The following is a 14,485-nucleotide window of genomic DNA, read 5'->3' as shown; positions in this document are numbered from 1 at the left end:
GATGATGATTCTGACTACAACTTCACGAGTCTTCGTCAGCACTGTCTTCCGCGAAGTCGAAACTGAATGAACTCCCCTTCCCCTCTGCCAACGTAGTCCATTTTGACTCTGCTAGAGAGTTTGTCCATTCATCAATCTTCTGAATAGTTCCCTCTGGTAGGGTATTGAAGTCCTTGAGTCCCTGTATGAAAACTCTGAGCACGTCCATCTCTGGCGTCTCATTTTCGTCATCTTCTGGCGATCGTAACCGTCGGAATCCGGAGATTTGGTCCCTCTTACCGTGAAAGAACTTCAATACACTCATTACGTGAGGTAGTGGCACGAAGTTTTGCGTCTGGTTCCAATTAGACCTTCTCTGGCACTAAACCAGCATTTACTTACAATTGCAGTCGTAGTGGTCATGTTGACGACGAGATGCCACCAACCTGAAGGTACATATAATGCTTCACCGGCATTACAGAAACCGTCGACATATCCTGGGGTCGACATGGCAGCTTTATGAAAGCCAAGAATCCACTCAGCTATAGAGAGTGGACTTGTTACCTCACTTTCATCTACATCAAAGTTAGGCCGGCTGTAAACCACTGACAAAGTTTACTTACCATGCGAAGTGAAAACCCCAGGCGGCAGGACGTCGGGTGGGAACATTACCCAGTATTTCTCTCCTTCAATGACTGCGTTCCACGCCGACGTCGCATTGGGGTCCTTGTGAAACGTACTGCCACTTCTTTCAGGACCTATAATAAGCCAGCGATAATCTGGTCGGATAGATTTCAGAATTTTGAAATAATCCGTCGCGAAGATATCTGGAACCTCATAACCAGCGGCCAGTTCAGTCTTATCGGCGAATTCGCGATCGAAAAGATACAACGGGCTCTCATCGGTATTATGCTGCATGTACTGTATATAAACCCCCAGTCTCCATTGAACGCACTCTTGAATGAATCTCAATGATCCGTAGTCGCGTTCAAGATCTTGAATGGTCCACGTGGGCCATGAATGATTTTCCAAAATAAACGGTTTGAATGCCCAATGGGCTTCAAACTCCTCTTTTGATGGACAATGCGACAATCGGGCGATCCTCGTCGATTTAGACCCAGTCATCCACAAGGACTGCAAGTACTCTGTTAAATTCATTGAGGCACAAAAGAAGGGCCTGTACAATGTATCCGAGAAAAATCCTTCACATTGAAATCTTGCCTCATTCTCCTCGTCGATTTCTAGATACGTTCGCCGCCATGTGCCGTACCATTTTTGAGGTGATCTCGCACGACTTCGAATTCCATTAGTAGGCATTCACCCAACGACCCAAACATTAGTTGATATACTATACCTTGTAAACAGTTGCTTCCACAAATCATCTTGAGACGCAAAGGCGCCGAATATTCGACTCGAATAGCCCAGTTTCCGCAACTCCGTAGCTTCTAAAGTCTCCAAAACCAACGATATTAACTCATCCGGCAAAATTGCAAAATATCCGAGAAACCTTGCCCGCATCTGTGCGCTTCGACAATACGCGTCATTGTCACACAATATCAAATTTCCGAATGGCCGTATTCCAAGAGGGTGAGTCTTGTGAACTGTAATTGCCGTCCGATTGCTGCTGGTCTTTGATCTCTTATTAGAGATAGCGGTCGCTGTATGAGCGGCAGAATGGTCTGCTATGGATTCCAAGATTGGTCTCTTTGTAAGAATAGATTCGATCATATCCACAGCAAAACAGTAGTCAACTTTTTAACCGAGAAGGGAGAAACCTGCGAGCATCATTGGCCTCGTGAAAACCGATCAAACGAGTTCCGAAATCAAACTTTAATTGTTTAGAGTTTTAGATGAGCCGCACGCAGTGAGTGCAGTCGCGGTCAGTATTACATTACTCATATGACAAGGGTGGTAAGTGAAGGTAATCGGATCTTAACTTTAGCCGGCGGCCTAGCGTGGAAAAGATAGGAGAAACTCGATTAGTCCAAAAACGGATTTATTACCTGTTGAATCTATATCTACATTCTTCAATTTGGTTTTGCTCCTATCAACTCACGCACAAACTCTGAAGTATCAGTCGCTCGCATCAATGCCTCTCCAACCAAAAATCCTCGTACTCCTTCTGAGAGATACTTCTCAACATCTGCACGAGAAGTAATACCGCTCAGAGCACACAATACGGTACCCTCTGGAACCATTGAGACAAGTGACGAAGTAGTGCCCAAGTCAACATTAAAAGAATGTAGATCACGATTGTTCACTCCAATGACCTTCGCACCAAGGTCGATGGCACGCTCCATCTCTGCCGCCGAGTTGACTTCCACTAACGGCTCCATGCCGAGCGACTTTGAGTACTTGTACAACCGTGGCAGCTCTTCATCATTTAGCATCTTGACGATAAGCAGAATCGTGTCGGCACCGTTCAAACGTGCCTCGAGGATCTGGTATTCATCAAATACGAATTCCTTACGAAGTACAGCTGGTCTGTTTGGCAGTCCGTCAATAGCCATCCTTGCGTGTCGCATGTCATCAATGGTACCCTTAAACCAATGGGGTTCGGTTAGAACCGAAATAGCTGAGGCACCAGCCAGGGCGTAGAGTCGCGCCTGAGCGGCCGCATTTGCAAGAACATCGATGTCACCTTTTGACGGCGAGGCTCGCTTTATTTCGGCAAGCAGAGCAGCTTCGGACTGGAGGAGACGGGCGGGGAAATCAATTTGAGGAGGCGCGACTCCTAGGTCGTAAAGCTGAATGAGATTTGAAGGCGTGAATGCTGGAAGCTGCTTCTGTGCTTCAACATCCAGTCGTCGCCGAGCATAGATCTCATCAAGAATACTCTGCTTAACCTTGCCACTGGCCTTGCCGTTTGCGACCGGCTTCGGATTCAGAGCAGGATCCCATGTGCCACCCTGGAAATTCAAGAAGTTGCGGATCATCAGATTACCGGCCTCTGTTAATATACTCTCGGGGTGAAACTGGACTCCCTCCACGGTGTAGGTCTTGTGACGGACAGCCATGATGATGCCATTGGTCGTTCGCGCAGTGATTTCTAAGCAATCCGGAAGTGTGTCATAAGTTCCGGCAAGCGAATGATACCGGGTCACCGCAACTTGCTGCGGAACATCGGTAAAAATGCCCTTTCCGTCATGGTCTATAGTGGAGGTCTTTCCGTGGACAATCTCACCTGCTGATGACACTGTCCCGCCAAAAACGGAGAATATGCACTGTCTAAAATGGACGCCCTTAGCACGTGGACTCGGCGTGACATACAGAGTAAGAGCACATACTCGCCCATACAGACTCCCAAAACTGGTACCTTGCCAGCAAAATACTTAATAGCTTCCCGAGATATACCAGCGTCATGAAGTGGGTGCCCTGGTCCGGGAGATATAACCAGCCGACTGGGCTTGAGCGCCGCCAGCTCATCAATAGTAATTTGATCATTCCGATATACCGCCACATCAGCACCTTCTTGACATAGTAGCTGGTAGACGTTCCTGTTTAGTGAATTAACGTTCAGTCCGTCCATAAAACTGTGACTAGTGACCAAATGATTTTAGGGATAGACGGCAAGCATACCATGTGAATGAATCATAGTTATCGATCATGACAACTTTGCCGTCGTTTTTGGCGTTCGAGGCGGCCATTGTGTTCTCACTCCAAGAAATTCAATATCAAAAATGAAATTCCAAAATGCGACTTTGGTCAATAGTGTATTAGACAATCAAAATAGGCGAGGAGTGCAAGTTATGTTCGCGAACGTCTTGGCCCTCGAATGGGTAACCAAGGGACCCGCCTGTTAGTCACAAAAAATTCAGGTAACCTTAACTCACGTGGCCTGGACGATGATAGCGCTGGCAAGCTGCATAGTACCCTAACCCTACACTGCTAACTGCTCATCAACATTCTTCGTGACGTAATACTAACAACTCAAAACTGTACTTAGAGCCAGTAACAGTAGGCCCTTTTTTTGCGTAGCAGTGTATCTCGTTCTACAAGTCACTGAGTGCTGGGGCAGATAGATACTTATTGCCGTATGTAAGCGTAGCCATTGCTGCATTTACACCCATATCTGAATCTCAGATCGTCGAGGATAGCACCTCAAAGATAGTAGCGCCTTAAATCAACGCGCCACAGAGTATGCGGCGTCGGAATTGTATCAAGCTCGTGGAACCACGCTTCATATATGTATTGGGTATAAGTACAATTAACAGAAACAACACCGTATGCATCGAAAATATCAACATTTGACGATCCCAAAATAAATGGAGTACCCAACTAACTCATCACGAACTCGAAAATTAACCTCCATAATTCTCCATTTTTTTCCTCAGTAGATCCAGTCTCCGTTGCGTGATTTGAATCGCTTCTTCAACCTCTCGTCTACTAAGCCAGCCTTTTGGACGGACAGGCGCGCTACCTGACGGCGATTTTGTACCCATAGGGGGCCCAACGTGTCCGCTGCGATCTTCGAGCCACTCCCACAGCTTCTGTTCTTCGAAATCCCATATTGTATCCCATCTACTTGTCTTATCTTTCTTTCCGCCGCTGAATATCAGCCAAAGAGTCGCAACCAGTAAGGCGGCGAACAATGCGATAACAACATATGTGATGTATGTGCTGTCGGAACGAAATCCGAACCAACCAAGGGCATTCGCAAATATGGACACCGACCCTTCCTTCTTAACCGTGTCGAGCTCTGCAGCGGCTTTAATGGCTCCCTTGTGTTTGTCACCTCTCTTCTTACGTCCTTTTCCTTTTTTGGCTTTGGGCTGGAATTTTTCGTTTAGCGCGGCGACGAGCTGGTTGGCGACTTGTTGCTGGCCATCGTTTGCCCCTTTTTCTATCGGCACTAAATACAATTAGCCACTATTCTAGACAGACCCAATAAAACAGTTAAATGCTTACCCTTAATCCAGCTCTTTCCGCTCCACTCAACGCCGCATGTAATCAGCATGTGAGTGGTATTATTTTCACCCCAAGATAGACAGTACCGCGTCTTAGTCACGAAGATATTACCGTTGGGAACATCCGGTGTAACCGTTGATACAACAACAGTCACGTAATTTTCAAATTCCCAGTTTTCGATTGTTTCCGTAGCCAAGCATTTGGTTTGCTTCGGTCCTATATTGGCGTTGAGTAGCTTGATATAATTAAATGAGCGCGACTTCTTCCCGCTGGCCTCGGATGCTTCAAATGGCGTAGGCGTGGACAGCTCCATGACCTTTAAAACGTTCTTCATGAACGATTCAATCCATGTAGTGTTGTCACCCCAGAGCAAATTGCATATACGGCCGATAGGTGCAGGAAACGAAACGTCGCAGACAACTTTCTCATAATGTTCGTTAGACTTGCATCCACATTTGGTCGGAGGATGTTTTAAGGGACCAATATCCACCCCGCCGATACCGTTCTCAGAACCTTCACCTGGCACTTTCTCTGCCAGCCCACTTTCGACAGCGCTTTCTCCGTCCGACTCCTCTAAACCAAACGTGTCGCCGTCTCCGTCTGATTCCATACCGCTGTCCTCCGAAGAGTTCGACGAGGCTGCTTGCTCGCCGTTCCTCCATATCGAACACATGAGTTCGTACGTACTATCTCTTGATATAAAGCTGGCGAACACGTTTCTTGCGTGCAATGTTTGAATAACAATCGCATTGGGAAACAGTCCGACTGTGGTCTTCTTCTCAATTGCCATTACCTCGTCAAATGATATCACTAAATTCGTAACCCATCCGAAGATATTGGAATTAAAACAAATATGTTGCTCAGATATATATAATCTGCCTTGCAACAAAATTTCACGGCTTAAGGCACACCCATAATCTTCAATCAAGTAGTCGTCCTCTGGAACTGATCGGAAGAGTTGATGGAAATCCCTATTTCTTTTCTTGCTCGCGACAGCAAAGCCTGTGAACCTTGGAGCTGCGATTGGAGAAATTACTGGAGGGACCGACTGACTGACCAATGACTCGCGTCGGCGCTGGATTGATGGTGACCGACGCTTAGACGACGATGGAACAACAGACACCGCTCTGTCCATTGGCGCAATAGGCTCGGCACCGGTGGCTTGGGTCACTAATTGCTCGACGGCGCTCTCCGAAGCCTCTATCTGCTCATCCAAAGGCTTCTGGTTCAGCGTTTCAGGGCCTGTCACGTTACTTTCTAGTATGCTCGACAACGACAGTTCTCCCTTTCCAAGAGTAGCAACAGCTTTTAAGGGGGTAAAAGGTCCCTCAAGTTCGGCAGAAGGCCGCGGTATTGGTTCGGTCTCTGCTCGTGGTCGGTTGCCCTGAAAGGCGCTCGGCAAGACAGGCGAATTTGACAGCTGATCATCCCTTTTACCGGCGGCACCGGCTGTCAAGCTTGAAAATGTATTCTGTGCGGCCGATAGCATGTTTGAAAAAAAGGCATTCCCAGTGAGCACGTTCGAAGATTGGATATTGCTAGGCTTGTTATGGCTACCCTCTTCCGGACTAGTAGCAGCATTTCCATTTAGGTGTCCGTCGAACTCTGCCACCGGAGGGGAATTATTTGCCTTTGGTTGCTTTTTTCGGAAACTGGTTATAATTTCTGGTTCAAGTTGGTCCGGCGAAAGGGATGGTAGAGTCACGGCATGAGCAAGTGGCGGCGTTGGTTCTTCTTCTAGTCCAGGATCAAATTCACCGTTATACATGTATTCCGAACTGCTATCGCAGATTAGCCAACAATCAGGCACCTCTATAGTCCAAGAATCTTTCCTACCTCCCGCTCCAACTGGATCCGGAATAATTACTCCCTATACTATCCCGTCGCTCGTTCAAGATCTTAAACTTCCCCTTCGGCGATTCGGCCCCGTTTTCACCATTCTGCTCTCTTCGACGATGATGCCTTCGTCGTCTCTTTTCCCGAAACTTTTCAATCTTCTGTCGAACAAGCGATGAGCTTCGCTTAATGCTGGTAGTTGGCGACAGGCTAGGAGACTGAACACGGGACCTATCCTCCATAGCCCGATTAGATCCCGCAAACTCGTTCGAAAACCTGATCTGACCAACTAGATACTCCAGAGAATGAGCCCTCGTGAGTACAGCTCAGTAGCGAATAAGAGTTGACAGCTCGTGCGAAATCAGAGTTGTCAATGGACGTTTTCCAAATGCAGTCATGGCGTCGCACGGAATACGTCAGAGTGCGACAGTACAAATTAAAGTCAGCACCCAGCCGTTGCGGCTTACTCGATCTCCGAATACGAGCTTACGGCTTCATGAGTCTTGCGATAGAGTAACTGCGGCATAAATACGCAAACAGTTGTGCTCAACTTCGCGAAGTAATTGATGATTGCTTCTTTTGCGGGGGGGTCAGTTGTCACTTGAATTTCATTGCACAACGAGGCTATATGTCCATTGCGCCATTTATACGAGTGTTGCTCGAATAATATCTGCATGATACGATAGATACCTGTAGGTAGGTCCTCAATAAATGTCCGTCGGAGTCTGACAGCTTAATTATCCTTGTCCTACTCTCTTGTAAGGTGTTTCCAGACGTAACAATTTACAGGTCGTTTGAGATAGTGCGTTCAACTACCATGCCTACAGGGTGGAGAAGCTCAACTCGGTCGTTCTCACGGCTAGTCGGAAACAATGTTAGCCGCGACAGTTAGGGCCGCGACACCCTCTTTCTCGGCGGGTTACATGCCTCGGCGAAAATTTCGATTGCCGCGTCGGTTGACGGAGCAAATTTTCGGTTTTGGCAAACCCTTTCTGTGCAAATGCGAGAAATTGGACGATTAGGATATTCACACGGCTCTCGGATGAGCATAAGGCGAATTGCTGAAGCATATCACGTCCTGGATTCCTACTTCTGACCCCGGCTGTTATAAGGACAGCTTCTCTTGAAGGTTTTCGGCACTCTTTATGTGCCGAAGAAAGGCGTACTTGCCACTGCCGTGCAACCTGTAACGGGGCTCAACAGTACAGACTCGAGAGCGAAATGGACTAGAAAGTAAACTTGAACCAACAATTTATTTTAAGAATACAAGACTTTGTGCCTGGCCTGAGAGCGAGGACAAAACCCTCGTTTTATTCTCTGTCAGGTGTCTACGATAATTAAGTACACGTAGAACAGACGCAAAAGCAGCAACCACGCAACCCAAGAAGGCGCGTTTCGTTGCTTTACTTTACGCGCTTTTTCCAAACTTGCCAACTTTGCTTTCTCTTGGTTTGCGCGACTTCATGCATGCGCGCTCTTGGCTCCTTGGTCTATTCACAAGAAGCTACTGTTAGCGCTAGAGCTTTAGAGGATAAAGCAAGGGATAGTTTCGTTATCTTACGAGTCTCGGAGATCTTTTGCTTGTCATCGGAGCTGGCACTTGCGGCCGGCGGCTGTACAGGTTCTGCTTGGGTATTCATTAGTAAATAAAATATTCTCACAGAAAATGGTCCTTGCCTTCCTCTGATGAGCGCTCAGCGGTTTGGTTACCGCTGCTGTCAGCCCTGACGGCGCTGAGCCGCACGTCGCGCACCGCGCTGTGCTTGCTGTGGATGACAATGCTTTCCTGGAAGCACTATTTTCGACGCAGCATCGGATCTCAAATGGCTTCTTATCGTTCTTGCACCTGGCTTCTCCCGCCTTACATGCCTTCAGGAGTCCGTCGCCGCGTCCCTGTTTTCGTACGAAGTCTCCACGATCCAGGGCTTGTTCAGCTTCTCTACCGCCTCAAACTGACAAACTTGAATCGAGGCAGCAGCGGTCAGGCGACGCGAATGCATTGTTCGTGCGATCCCAAAATTTGATAAATCTGCACAAATATGAAGCCTCTTTTGCATAATCATACACTATGAAGTAATTTACGCTTGAACTCACGTAAACATCTACAAACATCCTGATTTTGCTCCCTTGATAAACCCAAGAACACCTATAAATCCTAGCCCATGTGTAGATATAGTACACAACAGATCATCTCAAACACTCTCTCTAACTCGTACTACTATAGAAAACTATGAGGAAGTCGAAGTCGTCGATTCGAAAGACGACCGCGGAGTAGAAAGCCGGGTGATGACCATCTCGCCAGGCTCGTCGAGACACTCATACTGCCCGGCGCGCTTTCGTCTGAACGAGCTTGCGTCACCCAATTCAAACTCAAAATTAATCTCCCGTGATTCGTCGCCGTCTTCGATCAAATTCGCGTTATGGCCGCGATCGAGGTACTTATTATGTTTCGCCTTACGGTAAAGGTCGTTCTGGGGAGGGAGGTACTTTGATATTGGATCCGAAGGATCGTGGCGAGACTGGAAGACACGTGACCAGCTGCGACAGTTAGGAATTGCTTGACGGATGGAAATGCAACAAAATGGAGAGTATTGGACATACGCTTGCTGTATGCTGTTCAGCATTTGTGGGTAAGACGTGATGTGATGGTAGCACTCAGAACGTCGCAATTGACTAGAGGGACAGGGAAGAATCCATTAGCGACTACCAGGTTTTATAGACGCAAATGGGCCTGTACAGCTTACCGTTGTCCGGGGATGTGATTTTACTCCACCTCATTTGCTAGTCGGTGGCGCAGGGGCGATATAGGCTCAGGTACAAGCCGCACTGCCACTGACATCACCGTGCAGGGGCCGTGTTAGACGTCATTCACTACCGCTCTGCATTATTCCCGCGACGACGGAGACCGATCGCACGTCTCCATTTATGTGGTAACAAGATCGTGGTCAATCATTGTCATTATACCATTTACAACTAGCATGCATTAACGACCCTACCTTTTTAACACGCCAAAGCTCCATCTAAAACACCAGAATAAATTCATTTTATCCAACAGATATTTACTTAATGCAGTTCATTCAGCCTACCTCTCCGCACACAAATCCTCGAACAAAGTTGGCTTTGGTCCAAAGTTCTCGCCCGATGACATTCCTGTCCGCCGAACAAGCTGAAATGCGCCCGTACCGATTCGCATCGGCTGCCCGAGGATGATGCACTCACTAACCCCCTCAATGAGATCGGTCTTCATGTGAAATGCAGCGTCAAAAAGATGATCCGTAGTCCTGAAATATAAGCAAAAAGTTCACTTTTCTAAATTGGCAGGGATAGACTTACTTCTCGAAACTCGCAAGCTGCAAAACACTGTCACGCATCTTGGCAAGACCGAAGCGTGTGATTCCAAGAATTTCGCCCTTGTACGTCATAACATCACCAAGCAATTGAATATGACGAGGATCAATACTCATACCGTACTGCGACATCTGCAAGAACAATTAGGATACCTGTCGAATCATCGACGTTCAAACTTACGGTCTCAGCAATTTCGTCAATGATGCTAATTCTTGCAGCTTCAATACCAAGCGTTTGTCGCATTTCAAGGACATGGTTCGTCTTGGTCTTTGTACCCAGGACACCATCGGTGTTCATGACGGACCGAAGTCCGTAACCTTCCGCTAACAGCTCCTTCTCCTTGTTATTGTTGATATTGATGACGGCACGAGATATACTGGGAATACCGTGCACCACAATCCTAGGAAGAACACGCTGAAGGTGCTGCAATCGGTAGAACATATCGGATTCTGCAAGAGACTTCGCCTTCCTGCGATCCTTCTCGGAAATATCTGGAACGTAGACACGGATGCGATCTCTCCCGACAATCGACACATCTTGTGAAGAGATTTTGAGCTTTGGAGCTTGCCAAATTGCTCTAGCCACGTCCTCCACCTTGATTTCAAGCTGTAAATTTTCGATCGTCTTCAAATCCAGTCTTACTGACAGATATGCACGAGATTCCTGGTATACATCTTCAATGTAGAAAATGATGTCTTCCAAATGAGTCTTCTCGATCCGGCCCTTCACCATCCGGGCAGCACGCTCATCGGCATTGTTCACCAAAGTCGCCTTGATAATCGGTGTGCTAATTGTCTTCGAAGCATTGATAATCTCCTTAATACGCGGCACACCAAGCGTCACGTTCATAGATGCGACACCAGCGAAATGGAAAGTCTTCAATGTCATTTGTGTACCGGGCTCACCAATCGACTGTGCCCCGACAGCACCGACGGCAGTACCTGGCTCTACCTTGGACTTCTCGTATTTCTTGAGACATTGCGACAAGAAATCACGAAGACTTTCCTCGCTGACCTTTAGGATCTGATTAACTGCGATCGCACCAGCAGCGGTGGCATCGTCGTCCATATCGTCTTTCGCGTCATCAACCTCAGTCTCGGAAATCATCCTCCGGAGATTTCGGCGGACACGTAGTTCTGCAAGAGCGAATGCTTTGGAATGCACGAAATCGCGAACTGTCTGATAGAACACTCGTTCGGACTCATATTCATCAACACACTCAAGTCGTGACTCGTAAGTATAATCGTCCTTCATCTCCATGGCGCTCTCTGGAGGCGCAATACGCTCCTCAAGAGGCTTCAGCGATTCGTCCATAATACGAGTAATCTCGTACGGCAATAGAGGTCGACTATTATTATCAAATGTGATATTCTAGAACATCGTATCAGTACGCAATTCATAAGAATACATCAATGTAGCATAGCCGTACCATAGCGTGATTCCAGGTACGCACAAAGTTCACCGGTTTCGCGTCGCCTTCCATATCGAGTGGATCAAGTCGATCCCCACCATACTGGAACTGTACAATACCACTACCAGAATTGCGAACAGTTGAATCGTACTGCATGGACAAGTCCTCCAACGATTTCATCAATCGACGGGACATATATCCAGTCTCGGCAGTCTTGACGGCAGTATCAACCAAACCTTCTCTTCCAGAAATAGCGTGAAACAGAAACTCTGTCGGCGTTAATCCGGAGTAAAACGAATTGCGAACAAAACCCTTTGACAGCGGCTGCTTCGAATGCTTTGGGAAATGAGGCAGAGAACGGTCTTGGAAACCGTTCGGGACACGCTTTCCCGAAATAATCTGCTGGCCTACGCAGGCAACCATCTGAGACACATTAATGGTTGAACCTTTGGATCCGCAAGTCGCCATAATAAGTGGTGCATTAGACTTTTCCAACTCTTTGATGCAAATTTCTCCGACTTCCTCTCGAACTTTAGACAGAATACCCGAAATATCCATTTCCAGAGTCTCCTCCTCGTTGCAACCAGGCTTCGTCTCAAGATTTCCTTCTTTCAGTCTGACAATCAAGTCTTCGCACGCGGAATACGCCTTCTCAACCAAGATATCCTTCTTGCTGTTCAAGACATTGCCTGGAGTAACGTCACCGACACCAATTGAAAACCCTCTATTGCCTAAAAACCGCGCACAAAGCTTGGCCATCCGGCTCATTGCCTTGATTGCCTCATCTGGACCATAATCCCTCAAAATTACATAAAATACCGACGACTTCTTTCCATCTCCTAGAGTGTTCTTGTCCATGGAGCCGCACATGACTTGACTTCCACGAATAACTAGGTATCCATCGTTGGGAGACATATCTGGAGCATATCCGTTTGGTGGCGCCTGATAAGTCTTGTTTTTTGCGTCCAAGTTAATGACGACATTGGACTTCTTGTTGGGTTTAATCAACACACTGAAAATCTGTTTGCCAGTCCATAAGTAAACTGGCTTCATGATTGCAGGCGGCGGTAAATCGAACTGAGCATCACCATCCGACATCATCGCACAGAGCATGCAGAACTGAGCACGATCAAAAAAGGTGTCCTTCCGTGAAATCAAGAACGAGCCCGTAATGAAGTCCTGTGTGGCAGCGATAATTGGTTCACCATTTCGTGGTGTGATCAAGTTGTTCTTGACGCCCATCAAGTTCATAGCTTCGCTTCGCGCTTCTTCAGTTTGTGGAACATGCAAATTCATCTCGTCACCGTCGAAATCAGCGTTGTAGGGTGTACACACACATTCATTTAGTCGGAACGTTCGCCACGGTCGGATTTTCGCAAAGTGAGATAAAATACTGAGCCTGTGGAGTGATGGCTGACGATTAAAAAGTACGACATCGCCGTCTTCGAGATGACGCTCGACGATATCGCCTTCCTGAAGCTGATCCGCCATCATTGCTCGGTTGCCGTACTTCAAATATCTCTTGCCTGTTTCATTAACCTTGACTAAGTAGTTCGCACCAGGATGTACGTCGGGACCATTCATAATACGGCCCCTCAGTTTCTCTTTGTTGTAACGATTTACTGTCTCGGGATATGTCAAAACCTTCGCCACTCGATCTGGAACGGCAACTTCGTTAATCTTCAAGTTAGGGTCAGGGGAAATGACGGTACGGCCTGAGAAATCAACGCGCTTGCCAGAAAGATTACCACGGAAACGACCCTGCTTGCCCTTCAGACGCTGACAAAGTCCCCGGATGGGTTTGGCCGGGGCACCTGGCCCGGATGTTCCTGGCGTGTCACTGTTGATATACATAGCCACACAAAGTTGCAGGTAATCCCACTGTTCCATCAAATTCACAATCGTCATTCCTTTGTCCAGACCGGATTTTATCAGCGAACTAGTCCAGACAATGTCAGTAAGCTTGACTGTGAGGTCATCTTCATTGCTGGCATTTTCTTGCTGCACGGATGGTCGAATACACACAGGTGGTGCAGGGACAAACTGCCAGATGAACATTTCTGGTCGACCTTCGTGTGGATCCATACCTAGTAACTCGCAATCCGATGGCAAAATACGTTTGAACAAGTTAAGCACCTTCAGAGGATTCAGATCATCCATCGCTTTCTTCTGAAACTTTTCTAAATCGGGAATAAAGGCTTTCGCCGACTCGAACGATTCATCAAATTCGATTTTCTCGGTAACGACCTGTTTGCCACTCCATCGAAATTTGTCGTGGATTATTTTCAGCGGTCCTGCTTTTTTAACCACACCGTTCATCGAGTTGCAGTGTAGACATCTTCGTTGTTTCCGGCACTGTTCGTTAACCTTCTTGAGAATTTGCATGCGCCGGAGATTATCAATCCCAGGTCGTCGGAGTTCGTGGAGAAACTTTTGGCGCGTGGTATCGTCCAGCAGGATAGCTGCACAATCCTGTAAACCCAGTGGTGAGCAACTTTCAAATCATAACCCTCCCGCGATTACCATACCTTGCAAATGCTTTGTAAAATTGAGATAACGCTTTTGAAGTATCCAACGTGAAACACTGGAAGTGCTAGCCGAATATGACCGAAGTGTCCTTGACAGGTAGCAAGTTTACCACGACAAGTCTGACACTCACTGGCATTATTTGAAATTCCCTGCCCGCGGATTAGTTTCATCTCCCTTTCCTCAAAGTAAAGAAAATTTACCATTCGTCTATCAAGTGCTCCATGGTCCTTCGGCAACCGTCCTTGCTCAAGATCGAACAATTCGCGGGTATACACCTCCATCTCTGCCTGCTGAACAATATCCCGCGGCGACAGCACCCCAAAGTGCACAGCCGTAATCCGCTTCGGCGGGGTATCCACAACCGTTTCCTTCATAATTATACGACTTCAAATTCAGCTAGTACCAACCGGTTGAACGGGCGACGTTGTCATGAATCACGTAGCGTAAAGTCGAGCTGAGCTGTGGTTCGGCAAT

General features: G+C 47.3%; 4 protein-coding genes across 4 annotated transcripts; all 4 read right to left on the bottom strand.

The window, feature by feature from the left end:
* Positions 1-22: 22 nt before the first annotated feature.
* Positions 23-1,707, bottom strand: POJ06DRAFT_197021 (uncharacterized protein; the record flags this gene model as incomplete). Its single annotated transcript, XM_056185056.1, has 4 exons — positions 23-334; positions 382-554; positions 603-1,273; positions 1,334-1,707. The coding sequence occupies 4 exons, from the start codon at positions 1,705-1,707 to the stop codon at positions 23-25; spliced, it is 1,530 nt and encodes a 509-aa protein (XP_056044116.1).
* A 246-nt stretch (positions 1,708-1,953) lies between these two features.
* Positions 1,954-3,827, bottom strand: POJ06DRAFT_253370 (indole-3-glycerol phosphate synthase-domain-containing protein). The gene is made up of 3 exons (XM_056187630.1): positions 3,559-3,827; positions 3,267-3,476; positions 1,954-3,207 (listed from the first exon to the last, which is right to left on the bottom strand). Exons 1-3 carry the CDS (start codon positions 3,624-3,626, stop codon positions 2,007-2,009), a joined length of 1,479 nt encoding a protein of 492 aa, XP_056044115.1. The 5' UTR covers positions 3,627-3,827; the 3' UTR covers positions 1,954-2,006.
* A 180-nt stretch (positions 3,828-4,007) lies between these two features.
* Positions 4,008-7,118, bottom strand: POJ06DRAFT_222978 (uncharacterized protein). The gene is made up of 3 exons (XM_056185665.1): positions 6,724-7,118; positions 4,888-6,665; positions 4,008-4,831 (listed from the first exon to the last, which is right to left on the bottom strand). Exons 1-3 carry the CDS (start codon positions 6,963-6,965, stop codon positions 4,281-4,283), a joined length of 2,571 nt encoding a protein of 856 aa, XP_056044114.1. The 5' UTR covers positions 6,966-7,118; the 3' UTR covers positions 4,008-4,280.
* A 2,458-nt stretch (positions 7,119-9,576) lies between these two features.
* POJ06DRAFT_109423 (uncharacterized protein) lies at positions 9,577-14,480 on the bottom strand. The gene is made up of 6 exons (XM_056184035.1): positions 14,212-14,480; positions 14,011-14,160; positions 11,501-13,954; positions 10,252-11,442; positions 10,057-10,202; positions 9,577-10,004 (listed from the first exon to the last, which is right to left on the bottom strand). Exons 1-6 carry the CDS (start codon positions 14,383-14,385, stop codon positions 9,806-9,808), a joined length of 4,314 nt encoding a protein of 1,437 aa, XP_056044113.1. The 5' UTR covers positions 14,386-14,480; the 3' UTR covers positions 9,577-9,805.
* Between the last annotated feature and the right edge of the window lie 5 nt (positions 14,481-14,485).

The sequence above is a fragment of the Lipomyces tetrasporus genome (genome assembly GCF_029532465.1).
Source record: "Lipomyces tetrasporus strain NRRL Y-64009 chromosome Unknown POJ06scaffold_5, whole genome shotgun sequence".
NCBI lineage: Eukaryota > Fungi > Ascomycota > Lipomycetes > Lipomycetales > Lipomycetaceae > Lipomyces > Lipomyces tetrasporus.
The sequence above is the reverse complement of the archived record's forward strand: the minus strand, read 5'-3'. Positions and strand labels throughout refer to the sequence as shown.

Excerpts from the sequence above, each read along its gene's own strand:
- POJ06DRAFT_253370 (XM_056187630.1), bottom strand. The coding sequence starts at position 3,626 with ATGGCCGCCTCGAACGCCAAAAACGACGGCAAAGTTGTCATGATCGAT. Across the intron at positions 3,477-3,558 it reads AACTATGATTCATTCACATG|GAACGTCTACCAGCTACTAT; the intron begins GTATGCTTGCCG and ends TTCACTAAACAG. Across the intron at positions 3,208-3,266 it reads TTGGGAGTCTGTATGGGCGA|ACAGTGCATATTCTCCGTTT; the intron begins GTATGTGCTCTT and ends CGTCCATTTTAG.
- POJ06DRAFT_222978 (XM_056185665.1), bottom strand. The coding sequence starts at position 6,965 with ATGGAGGATAGGTCCCGTGTTCAGTCTCCTAGCCTGTCGCCAACTACC. Across the intron at positions 6,666-6,723 it reads GGATCCAGTTGGAGCGGGAG|TTCGGAATACATGTATAACG; the intron begins GTAGGAAAGATT and ends CTGCGATAGCAG. Across the intron at positions 4,832-4,887 it reads CGGAAAGAGCTGGATTAAGG|TGCCGATAGAAAAAGGGGCA; the intron begins GTAAGCATTTAA and ends AATTGTATTTAG.
- POJ06DRAFT_109423 (XM_056184035.1), bottom strand. The coding sequence starts at position 14,385 with ATGAAGGAAACGGTTGTGGATACCCCGCCGAAGCGGATTACGGCTGTG. Across the intron at positions 13,955-14,010 it reads TTTTACAAAGCATTTGCAAG|GATTGTGCAGCTATCCTGCT; the intron begins GTATGGTAATCG and ends CTGGGTTTACAG. Across the intron at positions 10,005-10,056 it reads CAGCTTGCGAGTTTCGAGAA|GACTACGGATCATCTTTTTG; the intron begins GTAAGTCTATCC and ends CTTATATTTCAG.